Source organism: Durio zibethinus, chromosome 13 (genome assembly GCF_047325235.1).
Source record: "Durio zibethinus cultivar Kanyao isolate XHJ-2024 chromosome 13, ASM4732523v1, whole genome shotgun sequence".
Taxonomy (NCBI): Eukaryota; Viridiplantae; Streptophyta; class Magnoliopsida; order Malvales; family Malvaceae; genus Durio; species Durio zibethinus.
The window spans coordinates 21,135,458-21,157,256 of record NC_143174.1 but is presented as its reverse complement, the minus strand read 5'-3'; the positions used below and the strand labels follow the sequence as shown (position 1 = coordinate 21,157,256).

The 21,799-nt window shown below is 31.9% G+C and overlaps 4 protein-coding genes and 2 long non-coding RNA genes across 9 annotated transcripts; 3 read left to right on the top strand and 3 right to left on the bottom strand.

Annotated features, from left to right (window-relative positions):
* Window positions 1-2,515: 2,515 nt before the first annotated feature.
* On the bottom strand, window positions 2,516-3,984 carry LOC149515420 (uncharacterized). Its single transcript, XR_016326883.1, has 3 exons — window positions 3,320-3,984; window positions 3,071-3,151; window positions 2,516-2,638 (listed from the first exon to the last, which is right to left on the bottom strand). It is a non-coding gene; the product is annotated as an uncharacterized LOC149515420 (long non-coding RNA).
* A 2,956-nt stretch (window positions 3,985-6,940) lies between these two features.
* Window positions 6,941-7,936, top strand: LOC111304122 (17.1 kDa class II heat shock protein-like). Its single transcript, XM_022900637.2, has one exon. The coding sequence runs from the start codon at window positions 7,374-7,376 to the stop codon at window positions 7,845-7,847; it is 474 nt and encodes a 157-aa protein (XP_022756372.1). The 5' UTR covers window positions 6,941-7,373; the 3' UTR covers window positions 7,848-7,936.
* A 4,143-nt stretch (window positions 7,937-12,079) lies between these two features.
* LOC149515419 (17.9 kDa class II heat shock protein-like) lies at window positions 12,080-12,871 on the top strand. The gene has a single exon (XM_089742020.1). It carries the CDS (start codon window positions 12,177-12,179, stop codon window positions 12,645-12,647), a length of 471 nt encoding a protein of 156 aa, XP_089598146.1. The 5' UTR covers window positions 12,080-12,176; the 3' UTR covers window positions 12,648-12,871.
* A 281-nt stretch (window positions 12,872-13,152) lies between these two features.
* On the bottom strand, window positions 13,153-14,893 carry LOC149515418 (uncharacterized). The gene is made up of 3 exons (XR_016326570.1): window positions 14,361-14,893; window positions 13,913-14,214; window positions 13,153-13,374 (listed from the first exon to the last, which is right to left on the bottom strand). It is a non-coding gene; the product is annotated as an uncharacterized LOC149515418 (long non-coding RNA).
* Window positions 14,894-16,860: 1,967 nt separating this feature from the next.
* On the top strand, window positions 16,861-17,704 carry LOC149515417 (17.9 kDa class II heat shock protein-like). Its single transcript, XM_089742021.1, has one exon. The coding sequence runs from the start codon at window positions 16,954-16,956 to the stop codon at window positions 17,422-17,424; it is 471 nt and encodes a 156-aa protein (XP_089598147.1). The 5' UTR covers window positions 16,861-16,953; the 3' UTR covers window positions 17,425-17,704.
* LOC149515416 (25S rRNA (cytosine-C(5))-methyltransferase NSUN5-like) lies at window positions 17,607-21,076 on the bottom strand. 4 transcript variants are annotated; one of them, XM_089742018.1, is made up of 4 exons: window positions 20,844-21,068; window positions 19,140-20,735; window positions 18,778-18,890; window positions 17,607-18,147 (listed from the first exon to the last, which is right to left on the bottom strand). In XM_089742018.1, exons 2-4 carry the CDS (start codon window positions 19,331-19,333, stop codon window positions 17,897-17,899), a joined length of 558 nt encoding a protein of 185 aa, XP_089598144.1. In that variant the 5' UTR covers window positions 19,334-20,735; window positions 20,844-21,068; the 3' UTR covers window positions 17,607-17,896. The 4 variants fall into 4 exon arrangements, with proteins under 4 accessions (XP_089598144.1, XP_089598145.1, XP_089598142.1 ...); XM_089742016.1 differs by having other exon boundaries at window positions 17,866-18,147; window positions 18,730-18,890; window positions 20,844-21,076; XM_089742019.1 differs by having other exon boundaries at window positions 19,140-21,068.
* Between the last annotated feature and the right edge of the window lie 723 nt (window positions 21,077-21,799).

Sequence of the window (21,799 nt, the reverse complement as noted above, 5' to 3'; positions counted from 1 at the left end):
TGATACTTGAAAATAACGGCTATAACTAACACCATCCCTGAAATACCTTTCTATCGGCATGAAAACTTAAAAAAGATAGTAACACCCAACACAGATGGGTTGGGCTGCTTTTTTTTTTTTTTAATTAATATCGTAAATAATTCTTAAATTATAATAAAATATTTAATATTATTTTTAAATTTAAAATTTTTTAATATGATATTTAAATTATGAATTTATTAATTAATATATTATTTATATTTAAATTAATTAATTTCAAATTATGATATATAATAAATAAATAATTTTTTAAATATTACATTAAATAACATATTCATAATTCATATATCATATTAAATATTTTATTATAATTTAAAAGTTATTCACCATTTTTTATAATTATTATTTTTTTATTTTGGGCCACCCTTTTTGTCAAGGGCTCTACCCATTATTTGTTCAGTTCTCATGGCATGCCTAGTGAGTCAGCCTTTGTAACATGTTATAAACTTGATACCTATAGTTTCACGAACAGAATCTCATCAAATTGCCATGTATGCTCACTTCTTTTCATAACAGAGTCGATCCATACTCTCTTTCTTTACCCCTTTCTTAGCAGAGACAAGATGTATAGGATGCCAGAAAGGTTTCTTTCGATTGTCTTCTTCTATGCTGTGTCTTGCATGACCTCATCGATTCTCATTGCTGCATTTAAATGGAGTTAAAGAGGTTTGAGCTATATATAGAATCATTGATGTGATAGACTCCTAAAGCACCGTTCATCAAGCTTTGATTGCCCACTGAAACTTTGGTTTAGCCTTTCGGGTTTCTATTAAACCTGGAATATGAATAACTTATAAATTTTAGGCATTTTGATTCCCAAAAACTGCTACATAAGTATTTCTATACGTTGAACTGTGAACTATGTTAGTGTTTAGCTGTGCTGTATAAGGAGTCTCAGTGGTATATTTAATAAGGTTAACGTGTATATTGATCTTAAATTATACTATTTTTCGTAATTTTTTTTTATCTGAGATTTATCGGTGTTTGGTAATCGCTTTGAGCTTCGACTAATTTGAAATTTAGCCGGGTCAAATCTCATAAGGGGTAAGCTGTCTTACTGGTTTTTTATTTACAAGATTCGAAACCTAAACCTTGAGCCGAACTCCTTGCCACTCGAACTAAACCTGAAACTTCCTGATGGTCTCTGGCAAGATGACTTGACAGGGACTTCAAGGCAACAATGGCACAGAATCTCATGAGGCAGGAACTTCAATAATAGCAGATAGAAACCATAGCTATTATACTCAGCACCTTTCTTTCAACACAAAAAGTTTCATTGCATCATTGAGCATTATCTTGTTGCTGATTTCTGGGTTTACCTTTCTAGCGAAGAGTTTTCGTGTCGATTTTGACAGTGATTGTGTGGATTGCAATCACATCCCCGGCTCTGGGACACGACAAAAAGTTACCCTTACAGTTCAGTAGTTCGCTAGTAGTATTTTGGATCTAAGCCTAACATAACATGCAGGATTCTACCCGGCAACATGTGGAACAACAGAGGCTAGCCCAAATAACTCATCTTTAGTTTGAAATTTCAACTGAAACTCTAAAACTCAAGAAACAATTTCTCTTTTGCTCAGTATGATCAGTAGCTGGTGTTGCTCTGTGTCAATTTCCTCCTTTGTCTAGAGAAGAAATTTCATCTTTAAAATCTTTGGCATCATTCATAGGATTGCAGGAACTAAGCAGAGAATAACAATGTGAATGCGCATTGCTATCTAATAACCTTGATTTTAATCTTGGTGACGTTGTTACTTTTTAACCCTTGACGAGACCCTATAGTTGAACACTGAACTGGAGTTTATGTTATCGCTTGATCCCAAAGAGAACCACACAGTTGCCACGTCCCCTTAAGACCTACTACTCGTGAGGCATAAACATCGCAGTCGACGACCACTTATCAGGCTAACAGACAACACGCTCCGGATGCTTTAGACTACTACTAAATTAACAACCAAATCCTTCCGCGGACGTGAATCATAAAAGCCTTGTTCATGAATGCATATAAACCAATTTATATACAACTTATTTGTCTGTCACCCCGAAACCGACGACTAATTGTTTCTCTAGCTAGAAATCAACACAAGAAGGAGAAGCATCCTTAAAAGACCCCAAACCTCTTCAGGCTTCATGATCAATTCACTATAAAATCTGTTAGTGTGTTAGTGGTTAAAGCAATTAGGTATGGCATTTCTGCTGGAACTTTGTAATAGGTTCTGCCATCTGATCAATTTAGGTAACATGATGGATCTGTGCATGGTGATCCATACTGTTAGGCAAACAACTCTTGTAGTAGTTAAACAAACTTTTGTATGTTTAAAGCCTATATATTAATGAAATGAAGCTCATGATCTGCAGAGCCAATTTACTTCAAGTGACATATTAGTTGCTGCTGTTTTTTTTGTTCTTCCTCTGCTCTAAATCCTTCAATTGGTATCAGAGCCAGGTTTAAGGTTTTAGAGGACCTGTGAGTTCCAAAAAATTGAGTGAAAAGCCATCAAACACTTACCAACCAGCTTTTGTTAACCTTAAATGGCCTCAAGCAATTGCTCCATACCTCCACCTCCTATTTTTTCTGGTGAGAACTACCAGATATAGGCTGTCAAAATGAAGACTTATTTAAGTGCTTTTGATTTGTGGGAAGTGGTGGAAAATGAGAAGGAACCACCACAACTTCCTGCAAATCCAACAGTAACTCAAATGAAAAATTATAGTGAAGAAAACGCAAAGAGGTACAAGGCTAAAAGCTGTATAGAGTCTTCAGTTTCTGATGACATATTCATTAGAATCATGACTTGTAAAACTGTAAAACAAGCTTGGGATGTGCTTATGGAAGAGTTTCAAGGCAGTGATAAGACAAGACAAATGCAAGTATTGAATCTTAGAAGAGAGTTTGAAGTCTTAAAGATGAAGGAGTCTGAAAATTTAAAGCAGTACAATGACATACTCAAGAAGATAGTAAACAAGATTAGATTACTTGGTGAAGAGCTGTCAGACAAAAGAATTGTAGAGAAGGTTCTTGTCAGCTTACCAGAGAGGTTTGAGTCAAAAATCTCATCCCTTGAAGACTCCAAGGACCTGACCAAGATAACTCCAGCAGAATTGTTTAATGCTTTACAAGCTCAAGAGCAAAGAAGGGCTATCAGACAAGAGGATTCAATAGAAAGTGCTTTTACAGCTAAGGAGAAAGGCAAGATGCAAACAGAAAGCAAAGGCAGAAAATAAGGAGATCAAAGAAACAAAGGTTCTAGAAACACTGAAAAGAAAGGAAAGTTTCCACCTTGCTCTCACTGCAAAAAAACCACTCACTTGAAGAAATATTGCTGGTACAAACCTGACATACAATGTAGGTACTGTAAGCAGCTTGGTCACATAGAGAAGATATGTAAAAACAAAAAACAGCAGCAGCCAGATCAACAAGCCAGAGTTGCTGACAATCAACAACAGCTAGAAGAGCAAGTTTTTGTTACAACTTGCTATGGAACCAGAACCTCCTCAAGTGCATGGCTCATTGACAGTGGCTGTACACACCATATGGCATCTGATATCAACATGTTCAAAGAACTAGACAGGACCTGCACCTCTAAAGTCAGAATAGGTAATGGTGATTTCATAGAAGTCAAAAGAAAATGAGTAGTGACAGTTGAGACACCAACAGGTACCAAACTCATTTCAGATGTGTTATTTGTGCCTAAAATAGATCAAAACCTGTTAAGTGTAGGACAGTTGCTAGAAAATAACTACTCTTTAGTTTTCAAAGACAAGGCATGCATAATTCATGATCCCACTGGCCATGAACTCTTTACTGTTAATATGAAAGGAAAATGTTTTTTCTTGAATTGGCATGAAGCAAACTCCTCTGCATATGCTACTTCACATGATGAATCTTCTTTATGGCATAAAAGGATGGGACATTTCAACTACAATGCATTAAATTTCATGCATAAAAATGATCTTGTGAAGTCAGTGCTGGAGAGTGTGAAGTCTGTCAGCTAGAAAAATAAAGTAAGTTGCCATTTGCAATTAACAAAGCATGGAGGGCAACTGAAAACCTACAACTTGTTCATATTGATGTTTGTGGTCCTATGAGAACCTTGTCCTTGAATGGCAGTAGATATTTCATTGCTTTTATAGATGATTTTACCAGAATGTGTTGGATTTACTTCATAAAACAAAAGTCTGAAGTTGCAAATGTATTCTGGAAGTTCAAGACTTGGATTGAGAATCAATGTGGGTGCAAAATCAAGATCATAAGGTCAGACAATGGTACTGAATGCACATCTGACAGATTTAATGAGTTTTGTGAAGTTACAGGAATTGAACACCAACTGACAGCAACTTACACTCCACAACAAAATGGAGTCAGTGAAAGGAAGAATAGAACAATCATGGAGATGGCAAGATGCATGCTGTTTGAGAAGAATCTTTCAAAGAAATTTTGGGCAGAGGCAGTCAATACCTCTGTCTACTTGCTCAATAGGCTGCCCACAAAAGCTTTGAAGGGAAACACTCCTTTCGAAGCCTGGTATGGAAGCAAACCATCAGTGCACCACCTCAGAGTTTTTGACAGCATCTGTTATGTGTTCGTTCCTGATATCAAAAGGGACAAGCTTGATCAAAAAGCAGAAATATGTATTTTTTTGGGCTATAGCAACATCACCAAAGGCTATAGGACTTACAATCCACTTACAGGTGAGATGATTGTAAGTAGAAATATGAGATTTAATGAACAAGCTGCCTGAAATTGAAAAAAGTCAAAGGAAAAATCAGTCAAGCAAACTGCTGCAGACATGATAAGTTTCCAAGATCAAGAAGAATATATGTTTGAAAATGAAATCATTGATCATGAACTAGTGAGAGGAATCAGACCACTCACAGATATTTATCAAAGATCAAATGTTGCCATTCTTGAACCTGCAAGCTTTGAAGAAGCTGTCAAATTTTCAGAGTGGAGGAATGCCATGAAGGAGGAGATTCAAATGATTGAGAAAAATCAAACATGGATGCTGGTTGACAGACCAAGCAACAAAAACATCATTGGTGTTAAATGGATTTTCAGAACAAAGTTGAATGCTGATGGTTCCATCAACAAACTTAAAGCTAGATTGGTAGCTAAAGGCTATTTCCAGCAGCTTGGTGTTGATTTTTCAGAGACATTTGCTCCAGTTGCAAGGTTGGACACCATAAGGCTACTATTAGCCTTAGCAACTCAGTAAAGTTGGAAAATATACCAACTTGATGTCAAATTTGCCTTCTTGAATGGTTATCTTGAGAAGGAGATCTACAATGAACAACCTGACGATTTTGTTGCCAAGGGACATGAAGGCAAAGTCTATCTACTCAAGAAGGCTTTGTATGGATTAAAACAAGCTCCAAGAGTGTGGAATTCCAAAATTGATGATCATTTACTAAAGTTAGGATTCAAGAAAAGTCTCAGTGAAGCAACATTGTACATTAAAATTTTTACAGTAATGATCTGTTGATTGTTTTTTTTTATGTTGATGATCTTTTGGTGACAGGTAGCAAATCTGCTCTTGTGGAGGATTTTAAGCTCCAAATGCAAAAAATTTTTGAGATGACAGATATGGGAAAAATGTCTTACTTTCTTGGAATGGAGATTCATCAAGACCAACAATGAATCTTCATTTGTCAAAGAAAATATGCAAATGAAATCCTGAATAAGTTTGGGATGAAAAATTGCAAACCAGTCAACACTCCTTTGGCTCAAAAATGAGAAACTTGTTAAGGAAGATGGAGGTAACAAAGTTGATGGTTCTATTTATAGAAGCTTGGTTGGTTGCTTATTGTATTTGACAGCAACAAGGCCAGACATCATGTATGTTGCAAATTTACTTTCTAGGTTCATGCAAAATCTTAGTGAGTTGCATTTTAAGGCTGCAAAAAGAGTGTTGAGATATGTCAAAGGAACCAATGAACTTGAAATTTGGTTCAAGAAGAATGACAGTTCAAGATTGGTAGGATTCACAGACAGTGATTGGGCTGGCTCTCATGAAGACATGAAAAACACTTCAGGTTATGTGTTTTTCATTGGATTAAATGTGTTCAGCTGGAATTCAAAGAAACAAGGAACTGTGGCTCAATCAACAGCAGAAGCAGAGTATATAGTTGTTGCAGCTAGGGCTGTAAACGAGCCGAGCCGAGCCGAGTAGTGAGAGGCTCGAGCTCGAGCTCGACTCACAACTCGGGGCTCGATACTCGGCTCGAGCTCGATCGAGTTTTATTTTTCAAGCTCGAGCTCGATTCGTGATCGAATTCGAGCTACTCGAGCTCGCTCGATTAAGCTCGATTAATATGTAAAAATAAGCTCGATTCGTATACTCGACAAAAATTCGATTATTCATGCTCGAACTCGAACTCGAACTCGGACTCGAAATATTTTATTAATTAAAATAATAAAAATATATTTAAATATAAAAGCTCGATTAGGCTCGCGAGCTACTCGAGTCAGATATAATAATACTCGAATTCGGCTCGATCGATAAATCGAGCTACTCGAGCTCGAGCTCGACTCGACAATAATCGAACCGAATTCGAGTTTTTTTCGAATCGAACCCGAGTAGCTTGCGAGTACTAATGTATCATTTACACCCCTAGTTGCAGCTGCTATTAATCAAGCAATTTGGCTAAGGAAAATTCTGTTGGATTTGAGTCAAAAGCAAGATGATCCAACAAAAATTTTTTGTGATAATCAGTCAGCAGTTGCAATGGTCAAAAATCCTGTGTTTCATGGAAGAACTAAGCATATTAAGATCAAGTATCACTTTATTAGAGAAGTTGAAGCTGAGAATGAAGTGAAACTGGTGCATTGCAAGTCAGAAGATCAAATTGCAGATATTCTGACCAAAGCCTTACCAAAGGCAAGGTTTGAAACATTAAGGAAAAGTCTTGGAGTTTCCAGCAGAAATACCAAGGAGGAGTGTTAGTGTGTTAGTGGTTGAAGCAACTAGGTATGGCATTTCTGCTGGAACTTTGTAACAGGTTCTGCCATCTGATCAGTTTAGGTAACATGATAGATCTGTATATGATGATCCATACTGTTAGGCAAACAACTCTTGTAGTAGTTAAACAAACTTTTGTATGTTTAAAGCCTATATATTAATGAAATGAAGCTCATGATCTGCAGAGCCAATTTACTTCAAGTGACAGATTAGTTTCTGCTGTTTTTTTTGTTCTTCCTTTGCTCTAAATCCTTCAAAATCTCACCCAAGGCAGCATTCCTTTCTCCACAGCCAACAAAAGAAGCAAAGTAATACATCGATCCCTTACATTTCTTTATCTACCCGCAAGAAATAAAAGAGGCCAGCAGATGGAAGATGGATTTGAGAGTCGTAGGATTTGATCCATCCATTATTGAAACCCTCCATGAGCTCCTGGACTTCCCTGACGAGGCCGAAAAGACCCAGCCCCATCCCTCTCGCACCTACATTCGGGACGCAAAAGCAATGGCAGCGACACCAGCAGACGTCAAAGACTGCCCCAACGCGTACGTCGTTGTGATTGACATGCCGGGGCTCAAACAAGACCAAGTGAAGGTCCAAGTTGAAGAGCGCAACTTGCTGGTGGTGAGCGGAGAGAGGAAAAGGGAAAATGAAAAGGATCAGGGCGTGAAGTACATAAAGATGGAGAGGAGGCTCGGTCAGTATCTGAAGAAGTTTCAGCTACCAGAAAATGCTGATGCTGAAAAGATATCAGCTTCATATCAAGACGGGTCCTTGACTGTGGCTGTGGAGAGGAAGCCACCACCAGAGCCCAAGCAACCCAGGACTGTTGAAGTGCAAGTGAGTTGAGAGGTGAGAGACTAGTTGAGGTTCGAATAAGGGAAAAACTTGCATCATTTGGGTAAATAAAAATTAAAATTAAAAATCTAAAGTAATAAATTAAGACATTTTATCATATAAATCAAAGCGTGTAATATTTGAAAAAATTTGAAAATTTTTTGATATGTTTATTAAATAGACATTATAATAAAAACATTAACAGAATTTTTACCACGAATAAATATGAATCAAATTTAAATTATAAATAATTTTTTAAATAATTTTTTATATAGATTTTTATATTAAATTCTATTAATCTATCGGTTTAGATTTTTTATTAAAATGTTTATTAAATCATTTTACAAAAAGAATTTTACAAAATTTACCTAAATAATTTTATGTAAGTTTTGTTCTTAGGGAAATACATAAAGTTTCATAGGTGAAATTCATGGAATTTTTTATTAGAATGAGTAAATAAAAATTAAAATCGAAAATCAAAACTACTAAATTAAAAGATTTCATCACATAGATCAAACATGTAAATTTAAAAAAAAAATTAATAAATTTTGATATATTTATTAAATAGATATTTTTAGTAAAAATATTGACAGAATTTTTACTATTAAATAAGCATCAATCAAATTTAAATTATAAATAATATTTGTAATATTTTTTATATATTATTAAATTCATATTAAACTCTGTCAATATATCGGTTTAGATTTTTTATTAAAGTTTTTATTAAATTATTTTTTAAAAAGGAACTTTATAAATTTTATCTAAATAACTTTATGTAAGTTTTGTCATTCGGGAGAAAATTTTATATGAAATTTCATAGGTGAAGTTTGTGAAATTTTTTATTAGAAATGAATAAATAAAAAATAAAATAAAAAATTAAAATTGATAGACTAAAATATCTCATCACATAAATCAAGCATGTAAAATTTGAAAAAATTTTAAAGAATTTTGATGTATTTATTAAATAGATATTTTTAGTAAAAATATTGATAAAATTTTTATCATTGAATAAATATCGATCAAATTTAAATTATAAATAAGATTTGTATTAATATGTTATATATTATTGATTTTCATATTGAACTTTATTAGTCTATCAAGTTTGGATTTTTTATTAAATAATTAAAAAAAGTTTTATAAATTTTACCTAAATAACTTTATATAAGTTTTGTTCTTGGGGCAAAAACTTATGTAAAATTTCATAGGTGAAATTCATGAAATTATTTATTAGAAATGAGTAAATAAAAATTAAAATAAAAAATAAAAATTGATAAAGTAAAAGATCACATCATATAGATTAAGGATGTAAAATTTAATGAGTAGATTGGTTTTGTTCTTTTAATCTTGCTCTTGAAAATGTCTATGTGAACAGCCCTGTTTATCAAAGTATATGAAAAAATATGTTTTAGTCATTCGTTCCAAATATTTTCTTGAAATCTACTTCTTATTCTTGCGTTTTAGGCTAGGCCAAAAATAGAATTAATATTTGATGCTTACTTGACATTAGGTGACGTGACATTTTATTAATGATTAAAATTTATTAATTAGTAAAATTAAAAATAGTAAAGGGTAAAATTAAAAATACATATATTTTTAAAAATAAATTACTTTTATTAATTAATTAAATTTAAATAAATTTACTAATATTTATATTTAAAATTTTAATTATTTTTAATTTTATTTATTTAATGAATTATTATTGTATAAATTATTGATAATATATAAAATTTATATATTATCAATATATCAAATATTATCTCTTCAATAGTAACAAATTTTTAGTATATAAAATTTATATTACGTCAATACATCAAATATTAATTCTTCCATTGAATTCCTTGTATAACAATGCTTGGGTTGCTCGGGTTTTGGCCGTAATGGGTTCTAGGCAAGCGAACGTTGAGGAAAAAAGCGAAGTACCCTTGTTTTGACCTTCTTCATCCCATGGGGCTATCACGTTGTCTCTATGCATTTCAATTTAACAAAAGTAGTTTTTCATTCAGAAAGTTTGAAACCAGCTTACATTTTACGCTGTTAATTCTTTTGAATCGAAATGCGATATTCATACGCGAAGAAGGGTAGGCCCAAAGAGGCCAGGAGTAGCCCAACCTTTTATTGCCTTTTGAAAAAGGCAATACGCAATAGCCCAAACGATTTTAAAATTTGTCCGTAACTTAAAATCAGTCACTTTTATTTTGGGTAATTAGATAATTAAAGGTTAAAATATGCCATAGGTTTTTATTTTACGAAAATTTATAATTTAATCTTTATATTATAATTTATAAAAATTTATTTTTTATATTATTTTAATTTGATAATTTTAATTTAATTATTAATTTTATCAATTTTTTATCATCAAAAATACTGATAATCATTCATTTTACTGACGTGATAACTTGAATAAATAAAATTAATTGTTAAATTATGTAAATAGTCATTATACTTATATGAAATTTGAAATTTAATCTTTGTATTTGTATAAATTTTGAAATTTAATCCTCATACTCTGCATAAGATTTGAAATTTAGTCCTTTTAATATAAAAATATTTTTAATTTTTTTTAGTTTTTTAAAAATATTAAATTTTAAAAATATTTTAGTTCATTTAATATAAAATAGTTTTTAAAATTTATTAGTTTTTATTATATATAATTAATTATTAATAATATCATTTTAATAATAATACTATTATCATTTATATTAATCAATTCTAATATTAATAGTTTAAATTAATATATCAAAGTCAATATTATTTTAATTAGTTTAGTGAATTACTTTAATTTATTTAGAATTTTTAACCTATATTTGATTATAAAAAATTATTTAAATAGGGTTTAATTTTAAAAAATAGAAACATTGTTTAATGGATAATTTTATTTAATAAATTAATAAAAAAAAATAATTTACTAAAATTAGATAGTGATAGATTTGTATTATATATTAACAAATTTGTGATAAATTTTTAATAGATTGGTATTAAAATAAGATAGTGACAGATTTGTAAATTAATAAAAAAACAATAGTTTATTAAAATTAGATAGTGATAATTTGTATCATATATTAATAAATTGGTGATAGACTTTTAATAGATTGATATAAGATTTTTTTCATATGATTGCAATATATTACAATTATGACAAAAAAGTGTAATAAAATTAGTAACAGATTTATATTTTACAAAAAAAAATGTAATATGAAATAGTGATAGAATTAGTAACAGTATTTTACATGAATGACAAAAAATTGTGATAGATTTAGTAATAACATATAAAAATTGTTATAAAATATTATAATACATTTTTCAATATTGTAATAGAATATTATAAGAGAATGTTATGTCAATTTTTAAAATTTAATATTTTAAAAAATTAAAAAATTTCTAAAAATTCAAAATATTTTTTTGGATTAGAATGATTAAATTTTAAATTTAGTAAATATAAGAACAAAATTTTAAATTTTGTGCGAGTGTAAGGATTAAATTTCAAGTTTCTAATGAATACAAAACTCATTTGCATAATTTTACAACTCGTTTTATCAATCTCAATTATCACATCAACAAAATAACACTACATCAATAATTGAACACTATATCAATAAAACCAATAACTATGTCAATATTTTTAATGACAAAAAATTTATAAAATTAATAATTAAACTAAAATTATCAAATTAAAATAATATAATGATTAAATTTTTATAAATTATGATATAAAAATTAAATTTTAAGTTTTCATAAAATACAAAAAACTCGCATATCTTGATTCTTGACCGTAAATAAACAAGATTGCCAGTTTATTGAATTGATAAAGATTAAATATTTATGTAAGATTTAAGTCTGAGTTTTATTGTCAGTAATTTGTTTTCATCATTTATAAATTTAAGGCAAATATTTTTTAAGACCTATCTGTCTGATCTTGCACTTAAGAAAAAGCCCTCCGGCCCTAAACATTTTTTTTCTGACAAAATAAAAATAAACGAGATTCATTTAAATCTTACCAAATTCGCATTTAACGACTAAAAAAATTGCATTTAGCTGTGGGAAAGAGGAACCTTCCTTAAGTAGAAATCAAAAGAAATAAAATCCATTTATCAACCAATGACTCGCTGTAAGAAAAGTCAAAAGAATGAAAGCGTTCAAGACCTTCCAAAACATTCTGGAAAGAATGTACTAAAACCTTCTGGAAAACTCCTGACATTTTCCTCCAGAAACTTCCTTCCCAACCTTATAAATTCGCAAAACCAACCGCACTTTCAATCTAAGATGCAGAGTAAATTAGAATTCGAAAGCCAAAACAAAATCCAAACGATCTAACCCAAAATTCCTGCAGCAAAAAATAGAAAAATGGATTTCAGAATCATGGGTTTTGATTCTCCACTCTTGCACACCCTCCAAAACATGATGGACCTTCCAGACGACGCGGAGAAGACCCCCAACGCTTCATCAAGGACCTACGTGCGTGATGCCAAGGCTATGGCAGCTACCCCGGCGGACATTAAAGAGTACCCCAAGTCCTACGTGTTCATCGTTGACATGCCCGGGCTGAAATCCGGGGACATCAAGGTGCAAGTGGAAGACGACAATGTGCTGTTGATCAGCGGAGAGAGGAAGCGAGAGGAAGAGCAAGAAGGCGCCAAGTACGTGAGAATGGAGAGGCGGGTTGGCAAGTTTATGAGGAAGTTTGTGCTGCCTGAGAATGCTAATACTGATGCTATTTCTGCAGTGTGTCAGGATGGGGTTTTGACAGTCACTGTGGAAAAATTGCCACCGCCTGAGCCTAAGAAACCGAAGACCATCGAGGTCAAGATTGCTTGAGAAGTTAGTCTGGGAAGGTTTTATATGAATTATGGTTATGGCCACTGGGGGTTTTAAATAATTTGGGCTTATGTGTAGTACTTATCTAGTGTCTGCTTTGCTATGCTGGATTTAGAGTGTGTTTTTGTGATGAGTTTTCAATTTCCTTTTCTGTTGAATGTTCGTGATGAAATGCAGATGTTGTTAACAAAAGCATATGTCTAGTAATTTTTCTTTTTCTCGCATATGTTAGTGGTAAAATTTTTAGTTTACAACGATGAATGCAAGTTTCCATGTCTTATTGAATGCGAAATGAAATATGAATTACACAATTCAGAAAAATGAAACAGTGGATGCAAATTCATAATCTTATCTTCAAGCTGCGAGAATTTAGATCTCTAAATACTTTTGAAACTAAAGTCGCCCTGGAAAGTTGAGTTTTGGGGAGATTATGGGGTCAATGTGGACTCTATTGTGCAGTCGTCTCTTTGTTTTGGTGCGGTCTACAGGAAGAGGATGAGAAGATCAGAAGTGGCTTTAGGCTTCAGCGATCATTCGATCGTGGTTCTATCTTACTGATAAACAGAGCTAAGAAAAAGCCTTCTTTGTCTTCAACAGGGTCAGACCACGACGGTGCTACTGGGAAAAGGGAGTTGCTAGTAAAAACCATGGAATGCAGCAAGCGGTTAAATAGATTTGGTGGATGGATTACGGAACATGTGCTATACAACTCTCTCAACTTGTGGAACTGTAGTGGAAAACACAAAACTAATAATCAATCTACAATGCTCATCAAATATTTCCATGGCACCACACTAACAATTCAGCAACAATATTTTCTACAACGTTGGAAAACAATCTATTGTACATCTCAACATAAGTCAATATATGCTCCAACTGTATTCAAAAGTTGAAAAAGGACAGCAATGATAAATAAACAAACATGGATAAGAAAAGAGAATACTTAACCGGCTTGTTTAATCTTTCTGTTTCATCAGTATTAATAATTTGATGATCAAGGGGCAGCATATGATTCACCTTGTTTATGATTGAAAAATCAAATAATATTGATAGCATACGAAAAAGGACACATGAAGGGGAAGGTTATTTGGTATGGCAATGTTACATTGCAACATCCATTTACAAATTTACACCAGTTCTCCTTAATATTTTCCAGAATTTTATTTCTTGAAAACCAGAGTTTACTGTAAAACAAATTCAAAAATAAAATGAAGAGATTATTAACATTAAATAGAAAGAAAAAGAAATCCAGACTACTTACATACCACAAAAATGTATAAAATCACCAACAGATACAAGAATCAGCAAGTTATCTGCAGCATAAGATGGGAGCAAATGGTCCAATCTCTCAGCAATTGTACCAATCTCTCATCTATTGTACCAGATCCAGAGCAGGAAGGATCCAAAAGAATAGCACCGACCCGCAAAGTTAAATTTGGTAGAGAGTGCAATGAAAAAATAAGACTGTAGAATTAAAAGAAATCTTAAGGAGAAAAACCTTTCGAAGTTTTGAACTCATCAACACTTATGGTATGAGCTGCTAGGCTTTAAATGAAAATCCAATTACCTATCAAGAGAGTGCATCAAATTAATAAGCATCAGGCATTCTACTTTTCACACTCTAAACATGAAAACATCTCTGTCCTTTGAAAAAGGCATGTCTAACCTAAAGAACTTTAACTACTGCCAAGACACAAAGCAGAGCATACTCACCTTGGAAAAAAGAGGATTTTTTGGGTCTAGGCTTAGAAAATCGCCACGCAGAACTTCAACATCCACAACCCAGTTAAGAACAGCATACCACCACAAACGTCTTCATACAGAAACTAGAAGAATGATCACAAACTACACTAGTAGATGACAAGACATGAAAATGACAGATTATAAAATAACGATAACAGATCAAATAAGGCTCTACAAACAGAGCCACTTCAAAGTCATATACTATCTCTAATTACAACCGAAATCATCAATAAATCATAGACCCGTGGTAAGCATACGACTGAAGCATAAACAAACCATTGCACAAGAACAATAGACGCAGTAACGGCGGAAAACTTTAGCTATATGCTTCATTTATCAAATGGACATAAATTTGTTACATGTGAAATGGGTATGCAACTGCAAAATAGATACCAATTGGGCTGTACAATCTTGCCAACTTAAGTTGCAGAAAAGTTGCGTAACACATACAGGAATAAGAAAAATGCCCACACTCTGTTAACTCTACAAATAAAGGCATATTCTTAGTAGGTAGTCAAAAACTGAAATCTACAACAAATTTGAAACTTTAGTTTAGAATTTAAACTTTGTATTATAATTTATAAAAATTTATTTTTTTTATTATTTTAATTTGATAATTTTAATCTAATTATTAATTTTGTCAAATTTTTACCGTAAAAAATACTAATATAATTGTTGACTTTGCTGACGTGATAAATTGAATAGATAAAATCAATTATTAAATTATATAAATAATCATTATATTCGTATAAAATTTAAAATATAATCTTTATATTTGCATAAAATTTGAAATTTATTTCTTATACTCGTTCGAGATTTGAAATTTAGTCTTTTTAATATAAAAATATTTTGAATTTTTTTAGTTTTTTAAAAATATTTTAGTTTATTTAATATAAAATATTTTTTGAAATATATTAGTTTTTATTATTTATAATTAGTTATTAATAATATCATCTTAATAATAATATACTATTATAATTTATATTAATCAATTCTAATATTAATAATTTAAATTAATATATCAAAGTTAATATTATTTTAATTAGTTTAGTAAATTACTTTAATTTAATAAATTAATTTAATTAATTTAGAATTTTTTAACCTATATTTGATTATAAAAAATCATTTAAATAGGGTTTAGTTTTAAAAAATAAAAATATTGTTTAATGGATAATTTTTTCTTTATAAGATATAATTATAATTATAATTTATTTAATAAATTAATAAAAAATAATAGTTTATTAAAATTAGATAGTTACATATTTGTATTATATATTAATAAATTTGTGATAGACTTTTGGTAGATTGGTATAACATTTTTTCATATGATCACAATATACTACAATTATGACAAAAAATGTAATAAAATTAATAACATATTTATTTTTTATGAAAGAATGTAATTTGAAATAGTGAAATAATTAGTAATATTATTTTACATTAGTGATAAAAATTGTGATAAATTTAGTAACAACATATAAAAATTATTACAAAATATTATAATATATTTTTTAATATTGTGATAGAATATTATAAGAAAATATTATGTCAATTTTTAAAATTTAATATTTAAAAAAAACTAAAAAAATTTTAAAATTCAAAATAATTTTTTTATATTAGGACTAAATTTTAAATTTCATAAATATAATGACTAAATTTTAAATTTCGAATAAGTGTAAAGATTAAATTTTAAATTTTGTATGAATACAAAAATTAATTACATAATTTAACAATTTATTTTATCAATCTCAATTGTTTCATCAACAAGTTAACTACATTAGTAACTTAACACCATATCAGTAAAATCAATAATCATATCAGCATTTTTTATAATAAAAAATTAATTAAATTAATAATTAAATTAAAATTATCAAATTAAAATAATAAGATGACTAAAATTTTATAAATTATAATACAAAAACTAAAATTTAAATTTTCGTAAAATACAAAAACCTGTCATATCTTGATTTTTGACCATAAATAAACAAGATTGCCAGTTTATTGAATTGATAAAGATTAAATATTTATGTAAGATTTAAGTCTGATTTTTATTGTCAGTAATTTTTTTTGTCATCATTTAGAAATTTAAGGTAAGTATTTTTTAAGACCTACATTCAGTCTGATCTTGCACTTGAAAAAAAAGCCCTCCGGCCCTAAACATCTTTTTTTTTTTTTCTGACAAAAAATAAATAAACGAGATTCATTTAATTCTTATCAAATTCGCATTTAAGGACTAAAAAAATCGCATTTAGCAGAAGGAAAGAGATACCTTCCTTAAGTAGAAAAGTCAAAAGAAATAAAATCCATTTATCAACCAATGACTCACTGTAAGATAAGTCAAAAGAATGAAAGCGTTCTGGACCTTCCAAAACATTCTGGAAAGAAAGTACTAAAACCTTCTGGAAATCTCGTGACATTTTCCTCCAGAAACTTCCTTCCCAACCTTATAAATTCGCAAAACCAACAGCATTCTCAATCTAAGACGCAGAGTAAATTAGCATTCGAAAGCCAAAACAAAATCCAAACGATCTAACCCACAATTCCTGCAGCAAAGAAGACAAAAATGGATTTCAGAATCATGGGTTTCGATTCTCCACTCTTGCATACCCTTCAACACATGATGGACCTTCCTGACGACGCGGAGAAGGCCCCCAACGCTCCATCAAGGACCTACGTGCGTGATGCCACGGCTATGGCAGCAACCCCAGCGGACATTAAAGAGTACCCCAAGTCTTACGTGTTCATCGTCGACATGCCCGGGCTGAAATCCGGGGACATCAAGGTGCAAGTGGAAGACGACAATGTGCTGTTGATCAGCGGAGAGAGGAAGCGAGAGGAAGAGAAAGAAGGAGCCAAGTACGTGAAAATGGAGAGGCGGGTCGGCAAGTTTATGAGGAAGTTTGTGCTGCCTGAGAATGCTAATACTGATGCTATTTCTGCAGTGTGTCAGGATGGGGTTTTGACAGTCACTGTGGAAAAATTGCCACCGCCTGAGCCTAAGAAACCGAAGACCATCGAGGTCAAGATTGCTTGAGAAGTTAGTCTGGGAAGGTTTTATATGAATAATGGTTATGGCCACTGGGGGTTTTAAATAATTTGGGTTTATGGGTAGTACTTATCTAGTGTCTGCTTTGCTATGCTGGATTTAGAGTGTGTTTGTGTGATGAGTTTTCAATTTCCTTTTCTGTTGAATGTTCGTGATGAAAGGCAGATGTTGTTAACGAAAGCATATGTCTTAGTAATTTTTATTTTCTCGCGTATGTAAGTGGTAAAAGTTTTAGTTTACAATGATGTATGCAAGTCTCCATGTCTTATTGAATGTGAAATGAAATTTGAATTGCACAATTCAGAAAAATGAAACAGTGGCTGCAATTTCATAATCTCATCTTCAAGCTGCGAGAATTTAGATCTCTTAAGACCTTTGAAACTAAGGTCGCCTTAGAAAGTTGGGTTTGGGGGAGATTATGTGGTCAATGTGGACTCTATTGTTCAGACGTCTCTTTCTTTTAGCAGGCGCCACAGGAAGAGGATGAGAAGATCAGGAGTGGCTTTATCAGCCTCCAGCGATGATTCCATCTGGTTCTATCTTTCCTGATAAACAGAGCTAAGAAAAAACCTTCTTTGTCTTCAACAGGGTCAGACCACGACGGTGCCACTGGGGAAAAGGAGTGGCTAGTTAAAAACCATGGGTTGCAGCAAGCGGTTGGTGGATGGATTATGAAACATGTGCTGTAAACAACTCTCTCAACTTGTGGAACTGTGATAGAAAACATAAACTTTATAATCAATACTCAATGCTCATCAAATATTTCCATGGTACCACACTAACAATTCAGCAACAATATTTTCTATAATGTTAGAAAACTATCTATTCTACATCACAACATAAGTCAATATATGCTCCAACTGTTTTCAAAAGTTGAAAAAGGACAGCATTGATAAATAAACAAACACGGATAAGAAAAAAAAAAAAACTTAAAAGCATAGTACATGTACTAGAGTTTTCTTTTGAAAGAAGTCCAGGTTGTTTAATTTTTCTGTTTCATCAATATTAATAATTTGATGATCAAGGGGCAGCATATGTTTCACCTTGTTTATGATTGAAAAATCAAATAATAATGATAGCATACGAAAAAGGACAAATGAAGGGGAAGGTTATTTGGTATGGCAATGTTACATTTCAATATGCATTTACAAATTTACACCAGTTCCGCTTACTATTTTCCAGAATTTTATTACTTGAAAACTAGAGTTTACCGTAATTAACAAATTCAAAAATAAAATGAAGAGATTATTAACATTAAAAAGAAAGAAAAAGAAATCCAGACTACTAACATACCACAAAAATGTATAAAATCACCAACAGATATAAGAATCAGCAAGTTACCTGCAGCATAAGATGGGAGCAAATGGTCCAATCTGTCAGCAATTGTACCAGATCCAGAGCGGGAAGGATCCAAAAGAATAGCACCGAGTAGAGAGTGCAAAGAAAAAATAAGACTGTAGAATTAAAAGAAATCATAAGGAGAAAAACCTTTTGAAGTTTTGAACTCATCAACACTTATGGTATGAGCTGCTAGGCTTTAAATGAAAATCCAACTACCTATCAGAAGAGTGGATCAAATTAATAAGCATCAGGCATTCTACTTTTCACACTCTAAACATGAAAACATCTCTGTCCTTTGAAAAAGGCATGTCTAACCTAAAGAACTTTAACTACTGCCAAGACACAAAGCAGAGCATGCTTACCTTGGAGTAAGGCATATTCTTAGTAGGTTGTCAAAAACTGAAATATACAACAAATTTGAAACTTTAGTTTGGAAGATGAAATTAGGGTTTCGAGAATGTGGACCCAAATCTGCCGATTCTTTCCAACTAGCTCCTGCTTCATGAACATTAGAGGTTAGACTCCACAGCTCATTCCCAGCCTGCATCTTGCTCATCAGCAGTGGGTAGAATCTTACAATGGCCTTTAACTTTGAATTTTTTTCTTATTGGAGATAGCCATGCCATTAGCAAGAAACCAGTGGGTCCCAGACTGTTTCTGTGCTTTTAGTACCCCAAAGACGAAGCTTATCAGGATCAGTATTTAACCCTGCAAGATGGAAATTTTAAAAATGGAGTACCTTCTCCATTTTCATCCACCTCCACTGATTCAGGGTTCTCTTCCTGATCTCCTTCTGGCACTGTGCTAAAGATTCCTTGCTCTAGAGGGACAGAAGCCCACTCTACCTGAATTAAAGCAATCATTGAAGTGCCACCTGGTTCATAGTTTCAAAGGGGATATCTAAGCAACACCATGACAGATAGTGTAAAGTTGTTCCCCAACAACCCATACCAGATGTTTTACACAAATTAACATGTTTTGTCAATATTGCATTAACCATATCTATGCACTTGGAACAGTCCCAACATGCTGAAGCATCTCATTCCCCTTGCTTGCATGAAGACCTCCACTCTGTCACATTGCACTTGACCCCTTCTCTGTTCGATTTATAGAATTAAACACACTCATATTTTCAGTTGATTCAACTAAATTTTCCCTAATTACCAAGAAACTGAGACTGGCATTTATGGTAACAACCCTTTAGCCTTGCCAGAAAGTTTAAAGCTTGTTGTCCATGTACCTGAGCCTTTCTCCCCTTCTAAAGCCTCCAAATTAAGTGATAACAGCCTTGTGAGATCAATGCTCTCCTATATCATGCCCCAGAACACCAACAACAAAAACATAGATTAGGAAAAGCTTGACCTCATACTTTGCTTAATAATGAGGCCCACTTCTATTACTATACACACAACATCTACACATTAATGTCTTCAAATTCAGCAATTCCATCCACCACCCTTGCTGCACGAGTAGACAATACATCATACTTCCTTTTCCAATGCACACATAAGCTAAAGTCATTTAAATAGGCAGGCAAGCCTTCAATAGAATGCACATGGAGAAAGAAACAAATATCAACCCGATAACGCCTAATATGAGTTAATGCTTTCAAGGGCTTCTTCCAATTCGACAATGATGATGATTTCCTATCCCTCTGCATCACATCATCATAAAGGTTTCTTGAGTTCTGCTTTGATTTTGATTCCACAAGAAGGGTTTTTTCAGCAGATTTAGATCTAACATTGGATGTGGAAATCAAAGCCTTTGATGAGGGTTAATACAAGAAAAGGGATTTACTTATGTCACGCAACAACTGACCACTATCAGAATCACCACCACCATTATTCTTATCAAGCTCTATTTTGGATTTCATTTTCTCCACTCAACAAAGGCAGTCACAAGCTTTAACTTAGATATCCTTAACAATTTCAATTTCTCCAGATATTTTCAACAACCCACTTGAATCATTAAGTCATGCACCATAAAGGAAGAAAAAGACTGAGTTACAAGACAAATCATTGAAACCCAAGAAAGGAATTAATCAAAGTAAATTAAAAGTTACTTACTTGAAATCTGATTCTTTTTTTTTTCCCGTCAGATGAAACAGTAAAACGAAAACCTTGATTGCTTTCAGTTGCTCAGCTTTTAGCTAAAACAAAGGAGTAACAATCAAGAATAATAAACTCTCCTTCGAAGGAAATGAAAAATGATAAAAAGGAAGTAAATGGTTTAGTTGGGATTTTCTCGAGATTGCCTAATTCTTTTTCTATGTGTTTTTCCGGAAAATTTCACGGGACAAAAGTGCAAGTTAACGTTTTTGTCCTTGTATGGACAACTTGTACTTTCATTAGTCGGTGATTCAGCAAAATGTTAACCAAACATATATCCATTATTTTTTTAGTATTTATAGATGAATTTATTTAATATTTATAATATTTAAATTTATTTAAGTTTAATATTATTATTTAAATTTAAATTCATTTAATTATTATTCGTTTAAATAACTATCCATTGAAAATGATGTTGAGAAATACAAAATACCATTTTGTATATGTCTTGTTGATGTATATCTAATTACTTGAATCCTGTTTTAAGGTCAAACTTGGAGAAGACTTTTGTATTTGTTAAATTTGTAAACAAAGTTTTTTTATCTGAAAGAGGAAACTTATCATCTGCAAGGAAAATATTAAGAGGCTTGTAATTAATCACCAATTTTAATTTTTCATGAACTTATTCTGAACGTTTGTTGACATAAAACGCTTCACATGTCCATGGAGAAAATGTTGGTTCAATTGATCCTTGAGCCTGGAGAAGAGAACATTTCTGGGTTGCCAATTTGAAATGATCTAGGTTCATACCTGAATGACTTGCTGTTATAGGATTGGCATTCTCATCTTTTTTGAAAGGAAGGGTAATGAAAAATTTAGGGTTTTTTCAAAAAGGGTGGTCACATTTTTGAAAAAATTATAAATGATTTATATGTCCCAAAAGTTTTTCAAAGTCCTATGTGGTCCCAAATGCA